The 23,550-nt window shown below is 41.5% G+C and overlaps 1 protein-coding gene across 1 annotated transcript in view; it reads right to left on the bottom strand.

Annotated features, from left to right (window-relative positions):
• The window catches only part of STAB2 (stabilin 2), a 176,862-nt gene that overhangs the window by 83,851 nt on the left and 69,461 nt on the right, over positions 1-23,550 (bottom strand). The window contains exons 20-27 of the mRNA XM_006141408.3: positions 21,083-21,169; positions 20,235-20,321; positions 17,400-17,511; positions 14,095-14,275; positions 11,016-11,109; positions 8,912-9,070; positions 5,880-5,975; positions 3,107-3,199 (exon numbers count right to left, since the gene is read on the bottom strand). Of these exons, the coding sequence (XP_006141470.1) occupies positions 3,107-3,199; positions 5,880-5,975; positions 8,912-9,070; positions 11,016-11,109; positions 14,095-14,275; positions 17,400-17,511; positions 20,235-20,321; positions 21,083-21,169 (909 nt within the window). The remainder of the gene's footprint in view (positions 1-3,106; positions 3,200-5,879; positions 5,976-8,911; positions 9,071-11,015; positions 11,110-14,094; positions 14,276-17,399; positions 17,512-20,234; positions 20,322-21,082; positions 21,170-23,550) is intronic.

The following is a 23,550-nucleotide window of genomic DNA, read 5'->3' as shown; positions in this document are numbered from 1 at the left end:
ATACAGTGTGGAATCTATTGATTAGTGAATATCGAGGTAGCAAGCCACCACAACTGTTACGGGGGTTGAGAGAAGGGAAGATTTAAGATATAAAAGGAAAAAGAGGGCCCTAGCTTTTATACAATGTAAAGCTATTTGGGGGAAGTTAAGGCTTAAAAAGATAATTGACATTTCTAGTAGATTAGTGATATCTGAAATTGTGATACAGTAAAAGAAAAAAGTTTTGGACTTTGAGTTTAAAAAGACTGAGTTCATTTCCTGGGTCTGACATTTATGGGCTGTGTGATACTGGTTAATTCACTTACCCCGTCTGAGAACTTATGTGCCTAATATGAAAATGAATATGATAAATCCTATTCCCTGGGGTAATGAAAATTAAGTACATTAATATATGTGAAAATACTTTTAAATATTTACCCCCAAAATAACAATTATCTTATGAAAATTTATATAAAGACAATGAATTTCAGAGCTGTCTCAATTCCTTTTTTAAAAAAGAATTTTTGTGACTAACAATTGTGAATATTGCTAAGTCATGGAAACAACCCAAATGTCCATGAACAGATGAATGGATAGAAAAACTGTGGCACATATACTCTATGGAGTACTATTCAGCCATAAAAAACAAAACCCTGGCTTTTGACAGAAAGTGGATGAATATGGAAGATTTACTGCTGAGTGAAGCAAACCAGGCTATGAAGGAGAGGCATTGTATATTCCCACTTAATATATATCAAGTGTCTGTACTCTATGACCGAAACTAATTGACTAAAGGATAAAGAAACACAGTATATAGATGTAAATACCAGATATAGTGTGTGTGAAAGAGGAGGGTCTGAGGAAGGCCATTTAGAAGAAAAATAGGGAGGCAAAGCATTAAAGACACAAAGAAATGTAGTATTATCTGTTGAAGATATTTTGTGGTTTTATCAAATGTACTAGGGAGAAATGTTCTGTTGAAATATCCATTTTGTAAGCCAAATAATAATGTGATTGAATGTATAAAAGAAAATGAAATAAAAAAGAATTATTTAAGTTAATTTAATTTATGATTTTTATTATTTTAATTTGACCAGAGATAGAGAAAGAGAGAGAAAATGAGAAAGCAAGTCGCTAGGGTCTGGGACTCAAACCATAGTAGGCCATGTCAGAGGCAAACACCTTAACCACCACAACTCCTGTTTCCTTTTTTTTTTTTTTTTGGAGAGGTTTTTGCTATAGGGCATGTGCACTCGCCAGACAGACAGAGAGAGACAGAGAGATAGAAAGCAGGAAATCACCCCCCAGGGGGGATGGCCACGCCGCAATCCCTTCTCCTCCATTCTCCTCTAGGGATCTTGGGCACACACGCACATGCGCCCGGTGTGAGTTTAAGCCACTGGGTCCAGGACTCGAACCGCGATCGACTATGTGGGAGTCCAGCGACATAACCATTACGCTAACTGCTGGTCCCCCTGTTTCCTTTTAAAAAGTAGTTGAGGGGCAGCATGTGGCATGGTGGTTAAGGTGGCTGGGTCCCAAATGGTCAACTATGTAGTTGAATGAGCCAATATACAGTGTATTCTGGATGGAAAATCTCATTTTATATACTGTAATGATGTACAGTGAATGAATGTAAATAAATAAATGTAAAATAAATTTAAAAAAGGAAAAAAGAATAAATTAGTAAGAAAAGAAATAATTACAAAAGCTGAGATGTCTGAGAAATCCCTGAGAGGAAGCTTTAAGGTAGAGAAGAGTCCAAGCTGAACCTGAACTACAGTGGAAAGGCCAAGGCTCAGTCCACAAGAGGGAGAAACATGGTGGAGTCATGGGAAAGCCGCAGTTAAAGTAGAGGGGAAGGCTGTGGAAGAAAAGTGGGTTGAGACTACTCAAAGATGCCTGGAATGCCAGGCTGAGGATTTGGACTTCATCTTTTTTTATTGGTTAGCTGAGTGAGACATTATGAAAAAAGGTTTAGAAAATGGGGCCTGTGGACAAGGCTGAGAAAATGCTGATGTCTATTGTCTATGCTGTGGTCTATACTCCATGGTCTGGGTGGCAAGAGATAGCTCCTTTGTCTTAGATGGTGAGGAGATGAAACAGCACAAGACAAAAGCCAAGACAAGCACTGAATGGACAGGGGTAGCCCAAATGTCAGATACCGCGGGCCACCAGGGCAGCAAGCGCTTGAGTCAGGCTCTGTCTGGGAGCTGCAGGTCCTGGGGGTTGTTAGGCCAAGGATTTCAGCTTAGAAGAGGGAGGGGCAGGAACCAAATTGCTCTGAGTTGAACACAAAGTAGAGTGACGAGAAAATTTATCAGTCTATTTCCCCTTTGATAAATCTTTAGAAGTAATGAGAGTGACCTCAGACACAAGGCAAAGATCTTGCCTCAAGAATTCATGGTTTAGTGCTTGAGGAGGTAGATGAATGTAGAGCAATGGCAGTGGGCGTGGCCCATACTAAGAGGGAGAAGACACTACATTGGTACTTAAGTGTTCAAGCTCTGCACTTGGACAGCTACAGGCTGGATTCCTCACTTTGGAGCTGAGGGGCCTCAGGAAAATTAACTTGGCATCTGTTTCTTCATCTACAAATGGGCATAAGAACTTCTTAAAAAAGTTTTCACCATACGGTGCTTGCTGGAGAGGAGAGAGACAGAGAGCATGAACCTCAGAGGATTGTTGTGAAGCTTAAATGGGATGTTGCTGCCTGGGAAGGACGTAGGCAGAAGCCTGGTACACAGAAAGTATTTAGACACTCACAGGGGTAAGCACAGGATGCTCTGGGTACCCAGAAGAGGCACATGACTCACAGAGTCCAGAGAGCCCAGCAGAGGTCACTTAGTTGCTTACTTGGGAAGTTTTGGGATGGAAAGAGGTAGAGTGTCAAGAAAGAGCAGTGAGGTCGCTCTGTATATAGAAGGTGCCACATAAATGCTAGCTCTCTTCAGTCTGGAAGCAGTGTATGGCCCACATACAGAGCATGCATACCATCTGCAAGAAACAGCTTGCTTCATAAACAATCTCCAGAAGCAAATGATTTGTCAATAGAGCACTTTAAAAGCATCTTTGCAAAGAGGTATTCTTTATTATTCTGCACTTGATCTCACTGTGGGTGACTTACCACTGCTGCATTTCCATAGCACAGAAGACCATCTCCTTCGTAGCCCTCTTGACAAACACAGCTCCAGACACCAGAAGTAAACCGACAGGTTGCCTGACAAAACCAAGAGGAAGGATCTGGTTTGTTTTCCTAAATGAAGCGTTAGACCTGAGTTCCATTCATGAGACAGTAGCCTCCATCCATCTAAGGTGAGAACTGCAAATTCTGGACTAAAAGACAGTAGAAGTAACCCATAAATTCTCTCCTGTTGCACCGAAAGGATCCTGTCTGGATATTTGGTAAGGCTTTCACTTGATCACTAGTCAATTCTTTCTTTTCAGAAGGTCTGCCAGATTTAGCAAATGGAAAATACAGGACACACGGTTCAATCTAAATTTCAGATAAATGATAAATATGTTTTAGTATAAGCTTGTACCAGTGTACTTTGGGGCATACTTATGCTGAAGATTATTTATTGTATATCTGAAATTCAAGTTCAGCTGGGTGTCCTGTGTTTTTCTGGCAACTTTATGTTGGTTTTTATAAGATTTGGAATGGGAAGAAAGTTTCTTTTCTATTCTATTTTTAAAAAAGTTTTCACCATATGGTACTTGGTGGAGAGGAGAGAGACAGAGAGAGATTGTAAGAGGGAAAGTGAGAAATCATCCCCTGGGAAGATGGCCACCCTCCAATCCCTTCTTCTCCATTCTCCTGGGATTTTGGGCATGCATGTTCATGCCCAGCACATGATTATTCTCTCTTTTTTAAAAAAATTATTTATTTATTTATTTAAATTTACATGTTATCACATGTCTTTACAGTATACATTTCTTTTTCCAACATAAATACCATGCATGTCAGTCAGGACAAGGATATTATTATATACATTATCATCAGGAAATAGCTTCTCATTTTTTGTCAATTAAGCATTTTTACCTGTTTTTTCCTTCCCCTTTCCCCTCCCTCTCTTTCATACTACACTTTTATTTTTCCACATTTTATTGATTCACAAAAGATCTTAAAATATGGACAAAGCTAGAATCTAGTGACAAGTGCATTGTAATTTTTTACTGAAACAATTTTTTTTCTCTCTCCATTCCCCTTCTACTAAAGAGAGGTATAAACTAACTTATTTGAAAAAAAATTAGCTTGATTTCAGTTTGTTCTGTGATTTGCACAAGACCCCATAAGAATTCAATTTCTGATACAAGGCAACAGACACTATTGTATCATTGAACTTACGCAAATAACCATTTTGCCACAAAATAACGAAGCTCACAAATATTTTCTAGTTGCAAAGGGGTCAGGAAGGGAGAAAAGTTTATGTTTCAATTAAAAAAAATTCTTTAACAAATTGCTGAACTCTACAACTCAAAAGAAAACAAAAATCCCTAAATCTGGAAGACAAAGGATAGAAGAAAATCAGTAATGTTTTAGAAAAAAGTCATAGAATTCTATTTCACCAGTTCAGTCTCATGTAATCTCTTTTTTGTTGAATTTGAGGTGTTACTCTGGTCTGACCTTTCTGTTAACATTCAACATTATTATTGATATTTCAGAACTTGTTCCTACCATTAAGTTCACTTTTCTCTTGGTCATTGTTCTCTTATTTGTCTGTCTGTCTTTAGTTTCCCTGGTATAGTACTCCCTTCAGAACTTCTCGAGCTAGTCTGATATTGGTAAATTCTTTCAGGTTTTGTTTCTCTGAGAATGCTTTTTTTAAAATCTTTTCCCACATAAAGGATAATCTTGCCCAGATACAGTACTTTTGGTTGTAATTGTTCTCCATTTAACAGTTTGAATATATTTTTCCCATTCTTTCCTTGCTTGCATTGTTTCCAATGAGAGGTCCATTGTTAGCCTGATGGGATATCTTTTAAAAGTAACTTGATGTTATTCTCATGCCAATTTTAGTATCTTATCTCTGTCTGTAGTTTTGGTCAATCTGGCTATGATGTGCCTTGGAGTAGATCTTCTTGGGTTGATTCTATGTGGGGTCCTTTCTATATCTTGGGTCTGGATATTTGAATGCCTCTCTATATTTGGAAAGTTTTCTTCCAGGATTTCATGGAATAGATTATCAATTGTACTTCCTGTCTGTGAATTGTACTTCCTGTCTGTGGAATTCCTATAGCTACACTGGAGGCACTCTGAACAAATCCTTCTACTTAAGTTAATTTGCATGGATTCTGTTACTTGCAACTGAAAGCACTGTGATGAAGGTGTCATCTCCATTGGTTCTGATGTTTGGGTGCTTAAGGGCACTCTTTGGAAAGCATGAACATGACCAGCTCTAATGTCTTTGCCTGCTCTTTCATACTTTAGAAATAAGGCATAACTTATCCTTGATTGGATCCTTTCACCAATAATTTGGGTAAAACTCTGTTATAACATTCAAAATGGGATCCAGTTACCCTTTAAACAATTTGGTTGGTTTAGAGAAGCCAGATGTAGCAAATAAAAATATAGGATTCTCAAGTAAATTTTAATTTTGAGTAAAGGATGAATAATTTTTAGCATAAATGTGTCCATACACTATTTGGCATTTACTTGTATTGAAAGATTGTTATTTATTTGAAATTCAAATTTAACCAGGAATACTGTATTTTATCAGGGAACCCTATGTTGGCTCTTTCAAGCTTTGGAATGGAGTGAAAGTTGCAATAACTACTTGTATGTGTTTAGCAAATCCCTTTCAGGGTCAGAAAGACTTTGTTCATTACTAGGTTCAGATAAGAAATAGCTGAAATAATTTTATCAATTTATCTTTGGTATTAAAAAAAAAGTAACTCACCAGTGGATGACATTTTCCAGTTTGTTCCAAGCATGAAGTTATTGGTTCACAGTCAACCCCATTTCCTCGAAAACCTTTCTTGCATTCACACTCACTCTGTAATTCCAAGGACAGAGGCAAAGGGGATTATTGATAGCACATGTCTTTCATGTCTTGCCCTCATGTTACGCTGAAAAAATCAACCATGGAAATCACAGCTGTTTAGTCTACCTATAAGCCAGCATTAATGCCTTTTGTCTGTTACATTTTGTATTCCAAAGATGCCAGCCTTCACATTCTACATCACATTTTCCAGTATTATAGTGCCTTTATACTTTCTTTTTGAATTCTTTACCCTAGAAGAGCCTGTGGAGGGAGTCTCAGAGAAAATGTGGACCTTAAAGAAAATCACTTTGGGAAAGCTGGACCCTCTACCTAAGAGAAAAAGTTGAACCAAGTCATGAGTTATCCATTTGGTAGAGATGCATGTATAAGGCCATTGATAGCCTATAAGCTACTTTATTCATTTAAGGAAAGTCATCCCCTCTGAGTAGCTGATTTGAGTAAGGCATTACCTCTACATGGATGACTCACAGGCACATGGCTTAGTAGGTGAATTGCACTTTCAAGCAACAAAACAGTGGTACCCCTTCCTCTGTGGAAGTTTAGGGCTCCATCAGAGTATATACTTTGTTCTTTTATGTTTTTTTGAGAGGATTTTGTTATAGGGCTCGTGCGCTCGCCAGAAAGACAGAGAGAGACAGAAAGAAAGTGAGAAATCACCCCCCCCACCCCGGGGGAGGATGGCCACACTGCAGTCCATTGTCCTCCATTCTCCTCTTGGGATCTTGGGCACACACACATGCACCTGACTTGAGTTTAAGCCGCCAGGTCCGGGACTCGAACCGCAGTCGACTACATGGGAGTCCAGTGACATAGCCATTATGCTAACTGCTGGTCTCAGAGTATATACTCTGAATGTCTAAAAGTTGCAAGACAGCTAGTACCAACTGAGGACAATCCAAGACACACTCTATTCTTTTTTCTTTTCTTTCTTTCTTTCTTTCTTTTTTTTTTTTTAAGGTTATAACTAAAAACTGCTGAAGCACTAATTTTATTGAGATTTCATTATAATCTAAATTGAACACAGTAATGTTTTTATAGAAAGTCAATATTTGAATTTCTAATGTAATACCACAAAAAGATCCTTCTCTTCCTCCATTTCCCTCATCAGGATGCTTTTCAAACTTGTCTGCAGAAGGGAAGATAGAGCAGAGAGGAGATGGATACTGTGACAGGTTAAACTGTGCCCCCTTGCTCCCAAATTCACATATTGAAGCCCAGATCCCCAAGTACCCCAGAATGTGGCCTTATTTAAAAATAGGGTTGTTATTATGTAATTAATTAAGCTGTTCTGTGCCACCCAGTTGATGGGTCTTTGAGATGACAGCCCTGGAAAACTAATAGAGACACCAAGAAAGTATTTTTCTTTCCTCAAATGCAGTCCGGCAACTCAAGTGAGTCGAAAACCACTGAAATCATTTCCTGAATACTGGTCCACTCAGAAGACTGCAATGAATGGTTTCCTGATTAGGACTCTGGACACCACATTTTAAAGCTAATTGACCCTAGTAGACTCACAAGCAGTTTCTGAAGTCAGGGAAATCAGAAGGATACATAAAGTAACCTCTAGATGCTGTGGAGAAACTGGACTGCAGGGCTTACTCTGTGAGGACTTTACGACCTTTTTCACTTCGTTTTATCCGTATGCATACTTGGCTGTCGCTTTGCACAAGACCATATTTCTCCAGGGCTGCCTCAGAGGCCTGGCTGTGGTGATCTCTTATTCCCACAACTGAGCCCAGTGGCTGGACCAGAGTCAGGTCCTGGGAAGTGTAAGCTGAAGGAGAGAATGAATGAATGGATCTATGAGCACCTGTTTAATTTTGTCTGTCCAGCATCCACTCTCTCCTTCTGGAACCTGTGCCCCCATCTGCCTTTGGGGCCACTATGATTCCCACTCTCCTAGTCCACAGGATACGATGTGGCTGATTCCTCCACTCCAGTGTGGGGGCACAGGGCCTTGGCCTTCGTTTATCTCTGACTCCACACCTGTGGCCACAGGGCCTGATTCTGTAATTGTGTGCCAGGGCTGGTGGGAGCTTCAAGAAATGAGGACAGACATGACAGCATTCAGTGTGAGCCAATATAAGAATGAACATGGGTGTTTGGAGGGAGTTATCAGAAAAATGCTTTCTATTCTGCTTAACTGAGTGTTGTGACGCTGTAAGCCTGAGGCTGCAGGAGGCCGTTGCTCACCCCAGAAACCTGAGAAGAAACTGGACCAAGAAATAGATTCTGGGGACTAGCAGAAGATGTAATGGTTACGTTGCTGGACTCCCACATAGTTGACTGCGGTTCAACTTAAAACTCACACTAGGATTGTGTGCGTGTGTGTGGACGTCCAAAATCCCAAGAGAAGAATGGAGAAGAAGGGATTGCAGTGTGGCCATCCCCCCTGGAGGGTGATTTCTCACTTTCTATCTCTTTGTCTCTCTGGTGAGTGCACATGCCCTACAACAACAACAAAAATCTCTCTTAAAAAAAAAAAAAGAAATAGATTCTGTATGTTGTTTTTTGAGCCCTGAGTCACATTGTGTCTGCAGCTAGATCTGCTAACAGATGTTATCATGATGTGAGCCAAAACATTCCCTTTTCTTTTTGAATCAGTTTGAATTGGATTTGCTTCTTTTTAGAAAATTGTGATAAACTATACATGACCATGATTACTTTCTGTGTGATGTAAGAAGATTAGCCTCACTGTGCCTCAATTTCCTCTTCCATACTATGAGATTATTCTATCTTGTTATAGGTTTGTTTGATGAAATGGTACACACTTTATCAGCCTCCATACAAATGGTAAAAAATGATAAAAAGATGATATAAATGATAAAAAACCTACAGGAAGTTCTAGCCAAAGTACTCTGTGGCTAGAGAAAAAGTTACTGCAGGAATTTGGACTCCTCTTTGCTTGCTTACCAAGTCCAACCTACCTGCCCAGGGCCTACGTACAAACAAGTTGCATTGTCGTGGCAGCCCCCAGCACTGGGCAGCAGGCAGTTGTTAATCTCCTTGCAGTCTCTCCCGTTCCCTGTCCATCCTGGCTGGCACACACAGGTGTGGGTCCCTGTGCCAGTTTTAATGCATTCTGCCTGCAGGAAGAAAAGAAAAAACAAAATCTCTCAAACCCCAGTCCAGCCATATGATTCCAAAAGTAAGAAAGGATTTCCAGAGGTATGTTCTAGAAATGCAAATTTGCATTGAGTGCCGTGAAAATAATCAAAATGCTTATTCACATTGAGATCAATGAAAGGTTAGATGATTTAAAGAGCAATATTGCTTGGAGCTGGTCAGCTAAGGGCCATCACCACGATATGTTATTAGGTTATTTATTAAGCCAAGGGACTGCTTTATTGTTTTATAGGTGTAAACGGTCATCTTGCAGAAGGTACAGTAGTCCCTCTTATCTGTAGGGGGTACATTCCAAGACCCCCTATGGATACCTGAAACCATGGCTAGTACTAAACCCTATAGACGCTGCTTTTCTCTGTATTACATATCTCTGATAACACTTAGAAAAGAATTATTTATTTAATTTTATTTATTATTATTATTTTTTAATTTGAGAGAGAGAAAGAGAGGGAAAGTGAGAAAACACGCTGCCAGGTTCCGGACCCAAACCATGGTCAGCCATGTGGGAATCCAGCACCTTGGCCACCATGTCACCTGCTGGCTCCTCTAATTTTTAATTTATAAATTAGGCACAGATTAAAATATTAACGATGATAACTCATAATAAAATAGTATAATCGCAATAATATACTGTAATTTCGTCTCTCAAAATATGTCATTGTACTGCACTGAGGGTAATTGAAACCATGGAAGTGAAAATCACAAAGCGGGGGACTGCTGTACTGGTTGACTTCAGACCACCCTGGCTGTGGGTGGTCAGTGTACTGTGGGCGGGTGAGAGAAGCAGTCAGGAAACCAGCTGTTAAAGTCTAGTTGAGGAATGAAGGTGACTAGGGTCAGTGGTGGTGGTGAGAGTCTAAGGGTACTAGTGAAATCAATAGTGGGTTCATTGTAAAAACAATACAGATGGGGCCAGCAGGAGGCACGGTGGCAGGGGGTGTTGGACTCCCACATGGGCGACTGTGGTTAGAGTCCTGGACCTGGAAGATTGCTTTCTCACTGTCCCTCTCTCTCACTCTATCCCTCTCTGGTCAAATTAAAATAAATAGGGACCAGCAGTTAGCGTAATGGCTATGTCGCTGAACTCCCATGTAGCTGACCCAGTGGCTTAAACTCATGCCGGGTGCGTGTGCATGCATGCCCAAGATCCTGAGAGGAGAATGGAGGAGAAGGGATTGCGGTATGGCCATCCCCCCTGGGGAGTGATTTCTCGCTTTCTCTCTGTCTCTTTCTGGCGAGCGCACGCGCCCTATGGCAAAAACCTCTAAAAAAAATTAAATAAAATAATTCTTAAAAAAATAACTTAGGGCAAGTCATCTAACTTACCTGAGCCTTAGTTTCCTAATCAGTAACATGTAAATAACTATGTCTACTTCACTGGGTTGATGGGAACAATAAGAGATCAGGTGCATTAAATTCCCTTATGAACTGTAGAGTTTGAATCACGAGTTTCTACTATTGATCTCAACATCTGATTTCAGGCTTTTTAAAAAAGTTTCTTTTTTTTTTTTTTATGAGAGAGAGGCGACAGGGAGACAAGCCCCTTCAATATAACCTCACACTGCGAGCTTTCCCAGACAGTCAAGACCACAGGTGTGTGCACCTGCTCTTTACAGGTTGACTGGGAGCAGAATCTGTGGTCTTCCATATGGGTCTAGTGTCGTTTGAGTAGCATATTGTCCTTGCACCATCAAGCTGGCATGTGCTGTTTTTATAAAAGCCTAAAGCCCCCTGCATATCTGATTTAGGAAATGGAAGCTCGCAGAAACATCTGGCAGCTCTCTTTAAACTTCAAGATTCAAACTCAAGCTCTTCATGCCTTTTTAAATGCCTTCATGCAAGCTTTCCTAAAAACAAAACAAAATAAAACACCCAAGTAACTTGGAGATAAAGAACAATACTCACATTGGGGCTACAGCCTCCTGGGTTTAATCCTACACAAGGGTCCTTCTCAGAACAGACAGTACCATCCCCTTCGTATCCTGCTTTGCAAACACAGCTGCAAATAAGAGTGCCCAAAATCAACCAAAGAAATGCAAGTGCCCATTACCCTGGGGATGCCCAGCCAGGCAGGGGTGAACCAGTTCTTAGCCAGGTGGCTTGACCTTTGCTCTAGTGGAAAAAGCCATGTTCAAAGGAGGTTACAGATACTCTTGGGGTCTGCAGTCAGTCACACCTAGGTGGGAACTGGGTCCTTCCTGTTAGCAGTCTGTGTGACTCTGCAGACGTCCATTAACAACTGGGAGACTTGTTTCCTCATCTGGAAAATAAGCCTAACACCTCCTGCATAAGGCGTGGGCAAGATTAAGTGAGCAAACTCACATGGTGCATCTAGCTAAGCATTGATCATCATAAAACTCAATATCTGACAGCTTGTCAGCTACTATTGGACTAGAACCTGCTTCTTATTTATTTATTGCTTGCTTGCTTGTCTTCCTGTCTGTCTGCCATGGGGCAGAAGAGAGAGACAGAGAGAGGAGAGAGAGACAGAGAGACAGACAGACAGACAGAAAGGGCCCCCTAAGGGGCATGGCCACACCATAATCTCTTTCCTCCATTTCTCCATCTCATCATGATTTTGGGCACACATGCACACGTGTCTGGCATGTTTTTCAAGCCCCTAGGGTTGGGAGTTGAACCTTGGTCAGCCATGTGTGATCTGGCTCCCTTTGCACAGTGCTTAACTGCTATGCTATGGGGCTGCCCCCCTGCCTCTTTTGAACCCTTTCTGTTCAATGCTAGTTATTACCTTTGGTTCATTAGAGAACAGCTTTGCCCTCTCTTCTATGTGACAACACTTAAAATACTTAAAAAGGATAATCAGGTGAGACTTCTCTCCCCTTCTCTGTTCCCTCAGATAATTTCCCTCCTAAAACACATTCTCAGTTGTCTCCTTCTGTGAGCTGGTAAGTTTCCTCACCCATTACAATTTCAGGTACTCTTCTCAAGATGCTTTTGCTATTATTCAATAAATGAGGCCCATTCATTCATTTACTTGTTCAAACCAATATTTATTAATTGTCCTGTAATAGACATCGGGGACATGGTATGGCTCAATTGTATCCCCATCGTACTGCAAATTGAGTCATATGTACCTCACAAAAATAAAAAAAAAATGCTTTTCATTTATTAAGCTTCCTAGTGAAATTAAATACTTTATATGGTATTTAAATGAAGAAATAGGCCGACCTGTTCTGAAGTGTGTGGTTTATCTAAGGTAATGTCAATATAAGGACATGTAGAATCTGGTTGACAAGAGCTTGGTGGGTGATTTAGAGGTTTTAGGGTATTTCTGGTTATATATGATTTTTGCTTTATGCACTGATGTAGATCCTAACTCCTTACTAACTCCCTAGGAAGAGGTATTTCTGTCATATAGCTGTGGAAATAAAAGACATAGTCTCTGGCCGCACGTAGACTATAGTCTAGTGGGGGAGGCAGACCAGAACAAGTAACAGCTACATAAACACAGGTTAAGAAAATGCTGTAAGAGGGCTGTCACGTGGCATGGTGGTTAAGGGCGCTGGACTCCCACAAGGCCGACTGTGGTTCAAGTTCCAGACCTGGCGGCTTGCTTTCTCACTTTCCCTTTCTCTCTCTTATTCCTCTCTGGTCAAATTAGAACAAACAAATAAATAAATGAGTAAAATAAAATAAAGTTTTAAATAAAATAATTCTTGAAGGAAAATGCTATAAGGAAAGGACTAAGAACGCCAGGTACCTTCTGCGTTCCCTAGGATATTTGAATGGTTACTGCTTTTGAACCAGGTAGTTCCAAAGAATATAATTTCCTCTAAACTTTTTCTCCCCAAATCCACTGCAGATGTTAGACAGTATGGTCATGCATTGCTAACAATGGGAATACATTCTTTTTTTTTTTTTTTTGAGAGGTTTTCGCTATAGGTCACGTGCGCTCGCCAGACAGACAGAGAGAGACATAGAGATAGAAAGCGAGAAATCACCCCCCAGGGGGGATGGTCACGCCGCAATCCCTTCTCCTCCATTCTCCTCTCGGGATCTTAGGCACACACGCACACGCGCCCGGCATGAGTTCTAAGCCACTGGGTCCGGGACGCAAACCGTGGTCAACTACGTGGGAGTCCATTACTCTAACTGCTGGTTCCCGCAATGGAAATGCACTCTGAGAAATGCATTTTTTAGTGAATTTCGTTGTTTGTGACATGACAGAGTATACTTACAGAAACCTACTATATGGCATAGCTTATTATATTATGGGACCATATCCTGTAAGTCTCAGCATTGAAGTTCCTGCAAGATGCCTTTAATAGGGGAGATTTTATAGTCTTACAACGTATAAAGATAGTTTTGGAAAGTTGGTGAACAAGTTTTCATTTTCTTCACATGTGATGATGATAATTTTTTAAAAAGTTTGTCAGAGGGTGCACACACTTGCCTGAGAGAGGCAGAGTAAGAGAGGGAGAGGGAGAAAGCATCCCCGCTACCCCAATGGGGCATGTTCATGCCACAATCCCTTTCCCTCCATTTCTCTGCTTTGTTGGGATTTTTGAGCACACATTCATATGCATTTGGTGTGTTTCTTAAACCACCAGGGCCAGGATTTTAATCATGCAATTGGCCATGTGGGATCCAGCTCCCTTAGCCACCGGGCTACAGGGCCAACCCTGTAATAATTATAGTTTTCATGCTGGAACATCTAACCCTGGTGCTGGGTGCTTTTATAATCAGTTCTTCTAATCTTCACATTTGCTTTGCTAGGCAGGTATCTGTACTCATGAGAAAAGTGGGGCTCAAAGAGGTTAAGTAAATTGCCCAAGCTCACACAGCTGGTAAATTTAAAGCAGAGAATGCTGCAATTGAACCAGCTCAGCTTGAGGTTCTTTCCACAAAAGCCACAGTCAGCTGGAGACCAGGCCTTTGTTTGCTGAGTTTAGATATGAGCTAGTTCCATCTATAGGTAGCATACGGCCTTGTATTGTTCAGGACCTCTCCCTCCCAGGTCTACCTGGCTGTCCCATTGCTGTATTCACAGGTGGCATGGATATGGCAGAACTGTACATAGGGCCCACAGACTGAGGTCTGCTTGTCACAGAATCTCCCAGCGGAGCCGTCTCTGCATGTGCCAGCGAGGCAGGCCCCGTCACTGTCTATTCGGTTATTGCAGGTCCCGTGGATGCATGGACATTCTAAAAGAGAGGGGAGAGAGAGGCTTCAGAATAAGCTTAGTTCTGGGGCACAACGTTCTGGAGGACAGGGATCACTTCCTCTCATGCTCTACTCACTCCTGGCAAAGCAGAGCCTGGGCTGAGCTGGGCCAGGCTCAGGCTGTATCTTAAGGTCTCGACTGCTTCTCAGGGTGCCTGGACAGCCCTTGGAGAGCTTGATTGTCCTGTCCAGGAGAAGAACCAGGTCTCAGGGCTGCTACATTTGTATGCATGTAGAGTGTTGGGAGAGGGTGTGGATTGTGATGCTGTGAAAGAGGTTAAGGAACTTAATTTTCAACTACTTCACGATTGAAGAGTTCAACCTGGAAATTTCTCACCTTTGCATGAAGATATTCTGGAAGAAACAGAAGCGATTTCTCATGCCAGCAGGGCCCTGATGTACGGCTCATGTGCTTGTTTTATACCATCATGGCAAACCCGTGATACCTCTTGGCTAATATTTGGACGCTGACTTTAATCAAGGGACTGGGCCAACATTTCACATATTCCATCTCTTTAGGAGTCACCAGTACCAGCTGAAAGGTACTTTATAGCCTCCAGTTTCCAGAGGTGAAAAATCAGGCCCAGAGAAGGGAAACAAATTGCCTTACTTTGGTAAATTCCCAAGCAGAGACTTGAAGCTGGGCCTTCATAGTCCACATCTATTAGTGAGTGAGATCATTATCTTAGCTGGCATTTCTAGATCTCTGTTAGCATTTTAAACTATAGCTGCTTAATTGCTTTTTAAATTTTTTTTTTTTTTGCTATAGAACACTTACATTCCCTGGAAAGAGACAGAGACAGAGAGAGTGAGAGAGAAAGCACTCCCCAGGGGGAATGGCCATGCTTCAATCCCCTCTTCTCCATTCTCCTTTTGGGACTTTGGGCACGCACATGCGTCTGGTGTGTTTTTCAAGTCACTGGGTCTAGGACTGTGCTATCAGCTGTAAGGGTTCTAATGCCTTAACCTCCAATGCCACCTGCTGGCCCACCTTAATCTACCTTTGATCATGAGCATTTAAATATTGCAACATAAGCCATCCTGTTAGACTCAGGCTTCTATGCACACTGAAGTACAAAGGACACAGAGATTCTTAAAGTCAAGGATTTTGGAACTTGAAATACAATCAGAAATAAAGGGATCTGGGGTTTTGCCCCAGAAGGGACTGATGGGACAGGAATTAATATGGGTGCTTGCAGCAAGAAAGAGAAAACAAACACCAGTGGATGGGGCAGGGCTGAAAAAAAGATCAAGGCTGGATTTAAAAGAAACAAATAACTTTTATGAAACTGAATCTAAGTAGGGCTTAATTTGCAAGGAACAAGACCCCTGCATGCCCTGAGACAGGATGAGACCCATTAGAGCCACAGTCTCACCAAGCCTGCCCTGATGGCCTCAGGTAAATTCCAGTGCCTTCAGGACTTGGAATAACACCTCCCCACCCTTTTTTGGACTCAGAAAGCAAAAAGAATATTAGAATAGGATTTAGCAGTTCTGATCCTTCTGTGCTCTGATCTCCTGTCTATACAATTATCTAATTTTATTTATTATTGTTATTAAAATTTGCTATAGGGCATGTATGCTCACGGGGGGTGGGGTGGGGGGTAGGGAGAGAGAAAACTGCCAGGTCTGGGACTTGAACAACAGTCAGCCACATGGGAATCCAGTACCTTAACTACCACGCCACCTGCTGGCTCCTTCTGTCTATTTTGAGAGGTCATCGTGAAGATCAAATAAGGTAAGAGGGAGAAAGGGTTGTGTGTTTTGTAACTTCTGTGTGGAGATAGTAGTGAGAGTAATGAAAACTGCTGTTTATTGATTACTTGTTAGTGCAGGTTCTGTGCTCCAAGTCCCAAATTTAACTTTTTCCTGCCAATGATCTATGAAGTAGGTGCTAATATTATCTTCATTTGAGAGATGGAAAGACTCAGTCTTTCTCAGGTCATATAGACAGTAAGTTGCAGAGTGGGGATTTTACTTCAGGTTGGTCTGACTCCATAGCAAGCTCTTATCATTCCATTTTACTCTACAAAGTTCTAATTTTACCTTAGAAATATATATATCTAGGGCCAGCAGGTGGCATGGAGGTTAAGGTGCTGGATCCCACATGGATGACTAGACAGTTTGAGTCAGGACTCAGTAAAAATCGCTCTGGGCATATGTGCTTTCATGTCCAAGATCCTGAGAGGAAACTGGAGGAGATGGGATTGTGGTGTGGTCATTTTCCCTGTGGGGTGATTTTATACTTTCTTTCTATCTGTCTCTCTGATGAGCATGCACACCCTACAGCAAAAACTAAAACAAAAACAACTTCCCCCCAAAAAATATATCTAAAAAATATACATATGTATTTAAATATACATAGGATGTCATTTTAAAGAACACTGTGCATTTTTAAAGATTGTAGGTATAACTGCATTGTTGTTAATGTCTATTGTTGTGGAACTTTCTACATGCTCTATAAACTTCATGATATTTTCGTCACTGCACTTAGAATAATGACGACAACCGTATTAGGTAATAAAGTAGTTAGCATATTTGTAGTGCAGACTATGTGCTAGGCATTATTCCAAATCAAGTGCTTTCCATTTGTCATTTGTACTATCCTTACAAGGCAGTTACTGGTATTTTCCTCTCCATTATACAGATGTAGAGATAGAGATCTTGAGAGGTATAGTAACTCGCAATGAAGTCTTACATTTTGCAGATGGAGGAGTTGATGGGAAAGGATTGTTTGAAAGATAGGTAGCTAGTCTGTTTCTTGATACATAACCCATTATCACTTCAGGTATATGGGGAAACTTTGAGAGAATGTTTTTCAAAGTGTGGTCCCCGGACCAGGAGTGTCAGCATGCCCTGAGAACTTGTTAGAAGTGCAGATTCTCAGGCTCACTGATGCCTACAAAATCAGAAACTCTGCTGGGGGTGGAGGGGCCCAGCCTTCTGTCCCATGCTAATTTTAGAACTAGAACTTCAGAAATGCTCTGTGTTAAGGGCATAGCCCCAGCAGAAGGGTCATACGATATCAGGCCTGCACCATCTGTTTGCTGCAGAGCAAGAGGGATCCTTGTTAGGAGTAGGAGGAAGCTCAGAAATGTCACTTACTTTTGTCACATCGAGGTCCATACTTATTAGGATCAGAGCAGAATTGACACTGGGAGCCTTGGAAGCCATCCTCACAAATGCACGTCCCATTGCCGCTGAGGCCATCTGTACACTGGGGACAAAGGCAGAGGGGACCCAGGGGTTTGATTTCAAGGCCCAACTTCTTCGAACTCACATTCAATCCCACTTGAAATGACTCCGGGACTCCACGTGAATAGTGGAGTTGCATTGGTATCAGGTGGGATGTTAAGACAGTGGCAAGTTTGGCAATCCTGAACCAGGATTGGGAGCTTTTTGGGGGGTCACAATGGTGAACCAGGAACCTTCAAACAATGCAACAGCAGCAATAAGACTGGGACCTTCAGAGGAGTGTCTGGCCTTCCTCTCTCTACAGTCTACTTGCTTAGCTTTGTGACTCTTGACTGCAGTGTTTTCTCTTTGGTGGTAAACATATTGGCCTCCCTAGCCCTGGCAGGACCTGATTTACACTGATGGACATACATTCAAGTTGGCCCCTACTGCCTTTCCAACCACTTGACCATGGTCATTAGTATTGGCTTCTTGTTTCTCTCATTTTCATGGTGTTCCCACTTGTGGTTGTATAGTCTTTCTTTTACCTTGAAAAAGCCATATTTTTATCAGACATAGTCTTCATAGATCTAGAAAAGACAATCATAAAATTTATCTGGAATCATAAAGGACTCCGTATTGCCAAAGCAATCCTGCACAAGAAGAGTGAAGTGGGCAGCATCTCACTCCTGACCCAAAAATAAACAAAAAGCTGTGGTAATCAAAACAGCATGGTACTAGCACAGAAACAGACAGGTGGACCAGAATAGAGTCCCCAGAAATAAACCCCCAAACATAAATTCAACTGATTTTTGACAAGGGGTACCAGTCAATCCAGTGGGAAAAGGAAAGTGGTGCTTCAGCAAGTGGTGCTTCAGCAAACTGGATTTCCACCTGCAGAAAGATGAATCTGAACCCTTACCTCTTTCTCACCTTTGACAAAAATCAACTCAAGGTGGATCAAAGATCTAAAACTAAGATCTCAAATCTGCATGGCAAAAGACACAGTAATTAGTGTGAATTGACAGCTCTCAGAATGGGAAAATATTTTTGTAAACTGCGTCAGATAAGAGGCTGATAACCAGAATACACAAGGGGCCCAAGCAGCTGTTCCGAAAAAAAGATGATCAACCCTATTAAAAGATGGGAGAATGAGTTGAAAAAAAAAAAATCACTCTCTAAGGATGACATACGAATAGCCAAAAGGCATATGAAAAAATGCTCGACATCCCTCATTGTAAGGGAAATGCAAATCAAAACAACAAAGAGATGCCACCTAACCCCAGTCAGAATGACTAAAATTAAAAAAACAAAAAATGACAAGTGCTGGTGGGGGTATGGTGAAAGGGGAACTCTCCTACACTGCTGGGGGGAATGTAAATTTATCCAGGCACTGTGGAGAACAATTTGGAGATTCCTCAAAAGTCTACAAATAGAACTACCATATGATCCAGCAATCCCACTCCTTGGTATCTACCTAAAGGACAGACATATTCTTAATTGGAAAAGTGCTTGCACATCGATGTTTATTGCAGCACTATTCACAATTGCTAAAATATGGAACCAATCCAAATGCTCACGAACAGATGAATGGATTGAAAAACTGTGGCACATATACTCTATGGAATACTATTCAGTCATAAAAAATAACAAAACCCTGGCTTTTGACAGAAAGTGGAAGAATATGGAAGATTTACTGCTGAGTGAAGCAATCCAGGCTATGAAGGAGGGACATTGTATGTCCCCACTTAATATATACTGAGTGTCTGCACTCTGTGACTGAAACTGGTTGACTAAAGGATATAGAAACATAGTAAATGAATGTAAATACCAGATAGAGTGTGTGTGAAAGAGTAGGGTCTGAGGAATGACATTTAGAAAAAAAAATTGAGAGGCAAAGCATTAATGGGACAAAGAAATGTGGTATTATCTGTTGAAGATATTTTATAGTTTTATCAACTGGACTAGGGAGAAATGTTCATATGCCGAAATACTCACTTTGTAAGCAAAATAATGTGATTGAATGTATAAAAGAAAATGAAATAAAAAATGTAAATAAAAAAAGAAAAAGCCATATTTTAGATGTAGATTTGCTAAATGGGCAGATCTGTGATTTTGTGATATGAATCATAGCTTCTTGTGCTTTTGTTCAGCTTTGGTCTCCAAGATAGATGGATTATGTTTTGGCCTTTCTATTTCACCAGGTTTCATGATAAATTAAAAAAAAATAAAGCTATCACTGGGCAGCCAAATCTCTCTCTCTCTCTCTCTTTCTCATCATCTATCTATCTATTTTCAAGCAGCGAAAAATCTTAGTCTAGGAAGGACTCTTGGAAATCAATGTAGTATTAACCCTGAAAATTCCCATAGGAGGAAGTTAAGGTCCAGAGAGTTGTGCTGAGTTATTCACGGTCTGGCAGTCGGCCATAGAAAAGCAGAGACTAGAAGAGATATCACGGGCTCCCCCCTTCTCTACCCAAGGTCTGGCAGTCGTTCATAGAAAATTCAAGGAGATGTCATGGGATTCCTCCTTTCACACCCTCCTATACCCAGGTCAAGATTCTTTCTATTGCAGACATTTTCTGTTCCCTTGGTAACTGGTATGTTTATTTTACTTCTTGGGAATGGTGTCTTGTATCACTGTTTTTTTTTTTTGTTTTTTTTTTGTTTTTTTTTTTAAGCAGTGTTAAAATTGTTTGATTTGACTTAAGAAAAGTCAGCCTTCAGCATTCACAAAGAAGTGTTCACCAGGGACTGTCTTCTCACCTGTCCATTTCCTGAGCATGGATTCAGGAAGCCTCCCGGACACTGGTTGCAGTCAGGCCCGTAGAAGCCTTTGCAGCACTGTGGTATCTAAAAACAATGCACACCCCATGCAGAGCACCAGTTCCATTAAAGAGACATATTTTAATTTCCATGATTATAATATACAATATCAGCCCTTCCTCATAAGCTCGCCTTCTCTGGTGCAGATGATGGCATGGCTAGTGCTCAGTCATCTGGTCACCACAAATCTCCCGAGCATCTGCTGTGGTGCAAACCTGGCTCTAATACTTCATCAAGACAGATGAAGGCTTGTGCTCAAGGAGCCTGTTTTCTAGTCAGGAAAGATCAATACAGAAATTACAAAAACAAATAAAGAAGATCACTTCAGTAAATGGTAAGGGCTGAGAAAATGAATTACAATTAAGTGGTGGCAATTTAGGCCAAAAGCTGGGGGCATTGGAGGGACTTACTGTGGATTGGGTGGTGACAGAGAAGGTGAAATTACACAAAGATTTGAAAAATGAGCCAGCTCCTAGAGAACCTGGTAGCACATTTTGAGGAAGGGAATGGCAGGTGTGCATGCATGGAGGCAGGAATGAGGGTACGAGTATGTATGTGTGTTAAAAATGTGGACTTTGTGTTAAGAGGGATAGAGAAAGGAGAGTCCAACAAAAAAAGGGATGTCCTGGCTGCCATATAGAAAACCCACCCTTTGATTCTTCTACAGGAAGACATTGCCAAGGACCCATAGACCATCTGTGACCATGCAGACCTTGGGGCTCAAGGTGTGGCCCTCGAGCTGTCTAGCCCTTGGTTGCTTGAACAGGGCTCAGTCACACACTCCTCACCTTCACAGTGGCATTACAGTATCGTGCACAACCACTCTTCAGGCTCCTTATTCTGCCAGTGTAGACACATCTGTGTGTGAAGAGTGCCTGAAAGAAAGCCAATGAGGAAGAGCACTGTATCCTGCATTCAGCGTCCTCTGGACATCGCACAACGCTCACATCAGCTGCCACTCTACTTCCACGTCACCACCTACACTGGCAAAGAGCACCAGACCATGCCAGCACACCTGGGTCCAAGTTGGAGCCTGCTCACTCTCTCAAAGCTGCTTCCTTGGTGGTAGAATACAGCCAGGGTTTACACAGTCCATGGCACAAGTACATCTGTACCCCTCTCATGCCATGGCAGACATTGCTGATTCATCAGGAACACTGTCCTATCCATTTTGGATGTGATCTGGCTTCCTCTTCCAATCTATAGTCAGCCTTAAGCTCTTCTTTTTAATTTTGATTTTAAATTCTCAGAGGAGTGCATGTGCTCAACAGAAAGAGAGGGGGACTGAATATCACCCACAGGGGTACAGTTATGCTGCATTCCACTTTCCTCCATTCCTCTCTTCCATCAGGATTTTGAGCATGTACATATATGTGCCCAACATGTTCTTTAATTTGCCAGGGCCAAGATTTGAACTACGATCAGCCATGTGGGAGCCACCTCCCTTAACTACAAGGCCACAGGGCCAGACCAAACTCCTCTTATATAGACATTTTGGAACCAGTTAGGAGTTTATCTCTACTTTGTGGAAAGATCCACCAAATGGAACAACAATAGTCTGAGTTTTTGTCTTAGAAGTGGGGAGCATAGTTAAATGCATCTTTCTGGCCCAGGTGGTGGAACAAATGGGAGGGCATTGCTGCACAGTGCATGGGAAGTCTGGGCTCAGCTCCCAGCCCTACCTCAGCAGGCTGTCCAAGTGCTGTGCACCTGTGTGCCTAGAAGGCTGGAGCAGGAAGGATCATGATGTGGTCAGATACCATCAAAAATCTCTCTCTCATCTTTCTCTGCTCCTCCTGTCCATTCTCACTCACTCTCATTAAAAAAAAAAATGTATGCTTCCTTTCTTTAACCTGGTGCCCACTCGTAATTATCTAGAACTATCATTTACTGAGAACTCAGTACAGGCCAAACACATTGCACATATGAGTTCTTCAATATGCAATTCCGTATGGATGGTTTTCATGACTTTATTATAGACAAAGAAACTGGGGCCCAAACAGGTGAAAGCATTTTTTCCCTAAGTAACACTACTAGTACGTTTCATGTCCAGAGAACTGGGTCTTACCCTCTTCTAACTTTGGGATCACTGGCAAATCACACATTCTCTGTAGACCTCAGCAGCCTAATCTGTGAAATGGAACAATAGTGTTGATTTTAAATTCTGTCATAAGAATTTAGGTTTGGGATCAGCAGATGGCATAATGGTTATGTCACTGAACTCCCACATAGTTAAACCACGGTTCCAGTCTTGGACCTGGTGGCTTAAAACTCATGTTGGGCATGTGTATGTACGTGCCCAAAATCCCAAGAGGAGAATGGAGGAGAAGGGATTGCGGTGTGGCCATTCCCCTTGGGAGGTGATGTCTTGCTGTCTGTCTCTGTCTCTCTCTGCCTTTCCAGAGAGGGCATGCAACCTACAGCAAAAATCTCTCTAAAGAAAAGAAAGAAAATTTTGTTTCTGGCTCCAAATTGTATCAGATAAACTTTTGTCAAGCTCACCTCATTTTAGGCTCTTGTTCAAGAGGAGAGCAGTGATACCTTCATAGGCCCTAGACTCCTAAAATCTGGACTGGTCTTACAGCATAGAAATTAAGACCTGTGCATAAGGAGCTGGATCCCACATGACTGACTGACTCCCAGGCCCAGTCACTGTATGCCCCAAACACTGACAGAGAAATGGAGGCAAAAAAATTGTGGTGTGACTACACTCCAATGGAGGGTACTTTCTTTCTCCTCTTTCTCTCTCATGCACATGCACATACCCTCTGATGTATTTTTTTTTTAAGACCATAGATTAGTTTATTTTTAACACTCATATCATGCCATGAATTCATAGGGAATAGGTTCCAGTAGCTCAGGCTCCTTTCCATTGGTTCTCACAAAGTGTGCTTCTCTGGGTGGAGCAGGCTGGCGCTTTAGTTGAACCCAGGTACCTTTCTCTTTGGCTTCCTTCTTTTTCTGGTCATTTTCCTTCACATGTTTTAGGACACTATCTCTGCTCTTAGAACACTTAATATAATACACACATTAATTCTCTTGGCAAGAATCTTGCCCTTAACTTGTTCACAACAGTGCCAACAGCATGCTGGATGACATTGTAGACTCTTCCAGTTTTGCCATGGTAACATTTGTGGGGCATTCCTTTTTGAACAGTACTCATTCCCTTAATGTCTACAATATCACCTTTCTTGTAGATTCCCATATACTTTGCCAAAGGAACCACTCCACGTTTTCTAAAAGGCCTAGAGAACAT

This window comes from Tupaia chinensis, unplaced genomic scaffold (assembly GCF_000334495.1).
Source record: "Tupaia chinensis unplaced genomic scaffold, TupChi_1.0 Scaffold000054_1, whole genome shotgun sequence".
Lineage (NCBI taxonomy): Eukaryota > Metazoa > Chordata > Mammalia > Scandentia > Tupaiidae > Tupaia > Tupaia belangeri.
This window is presented reverse-complemented; position numbering and strand designations above follow the sequence as displayed.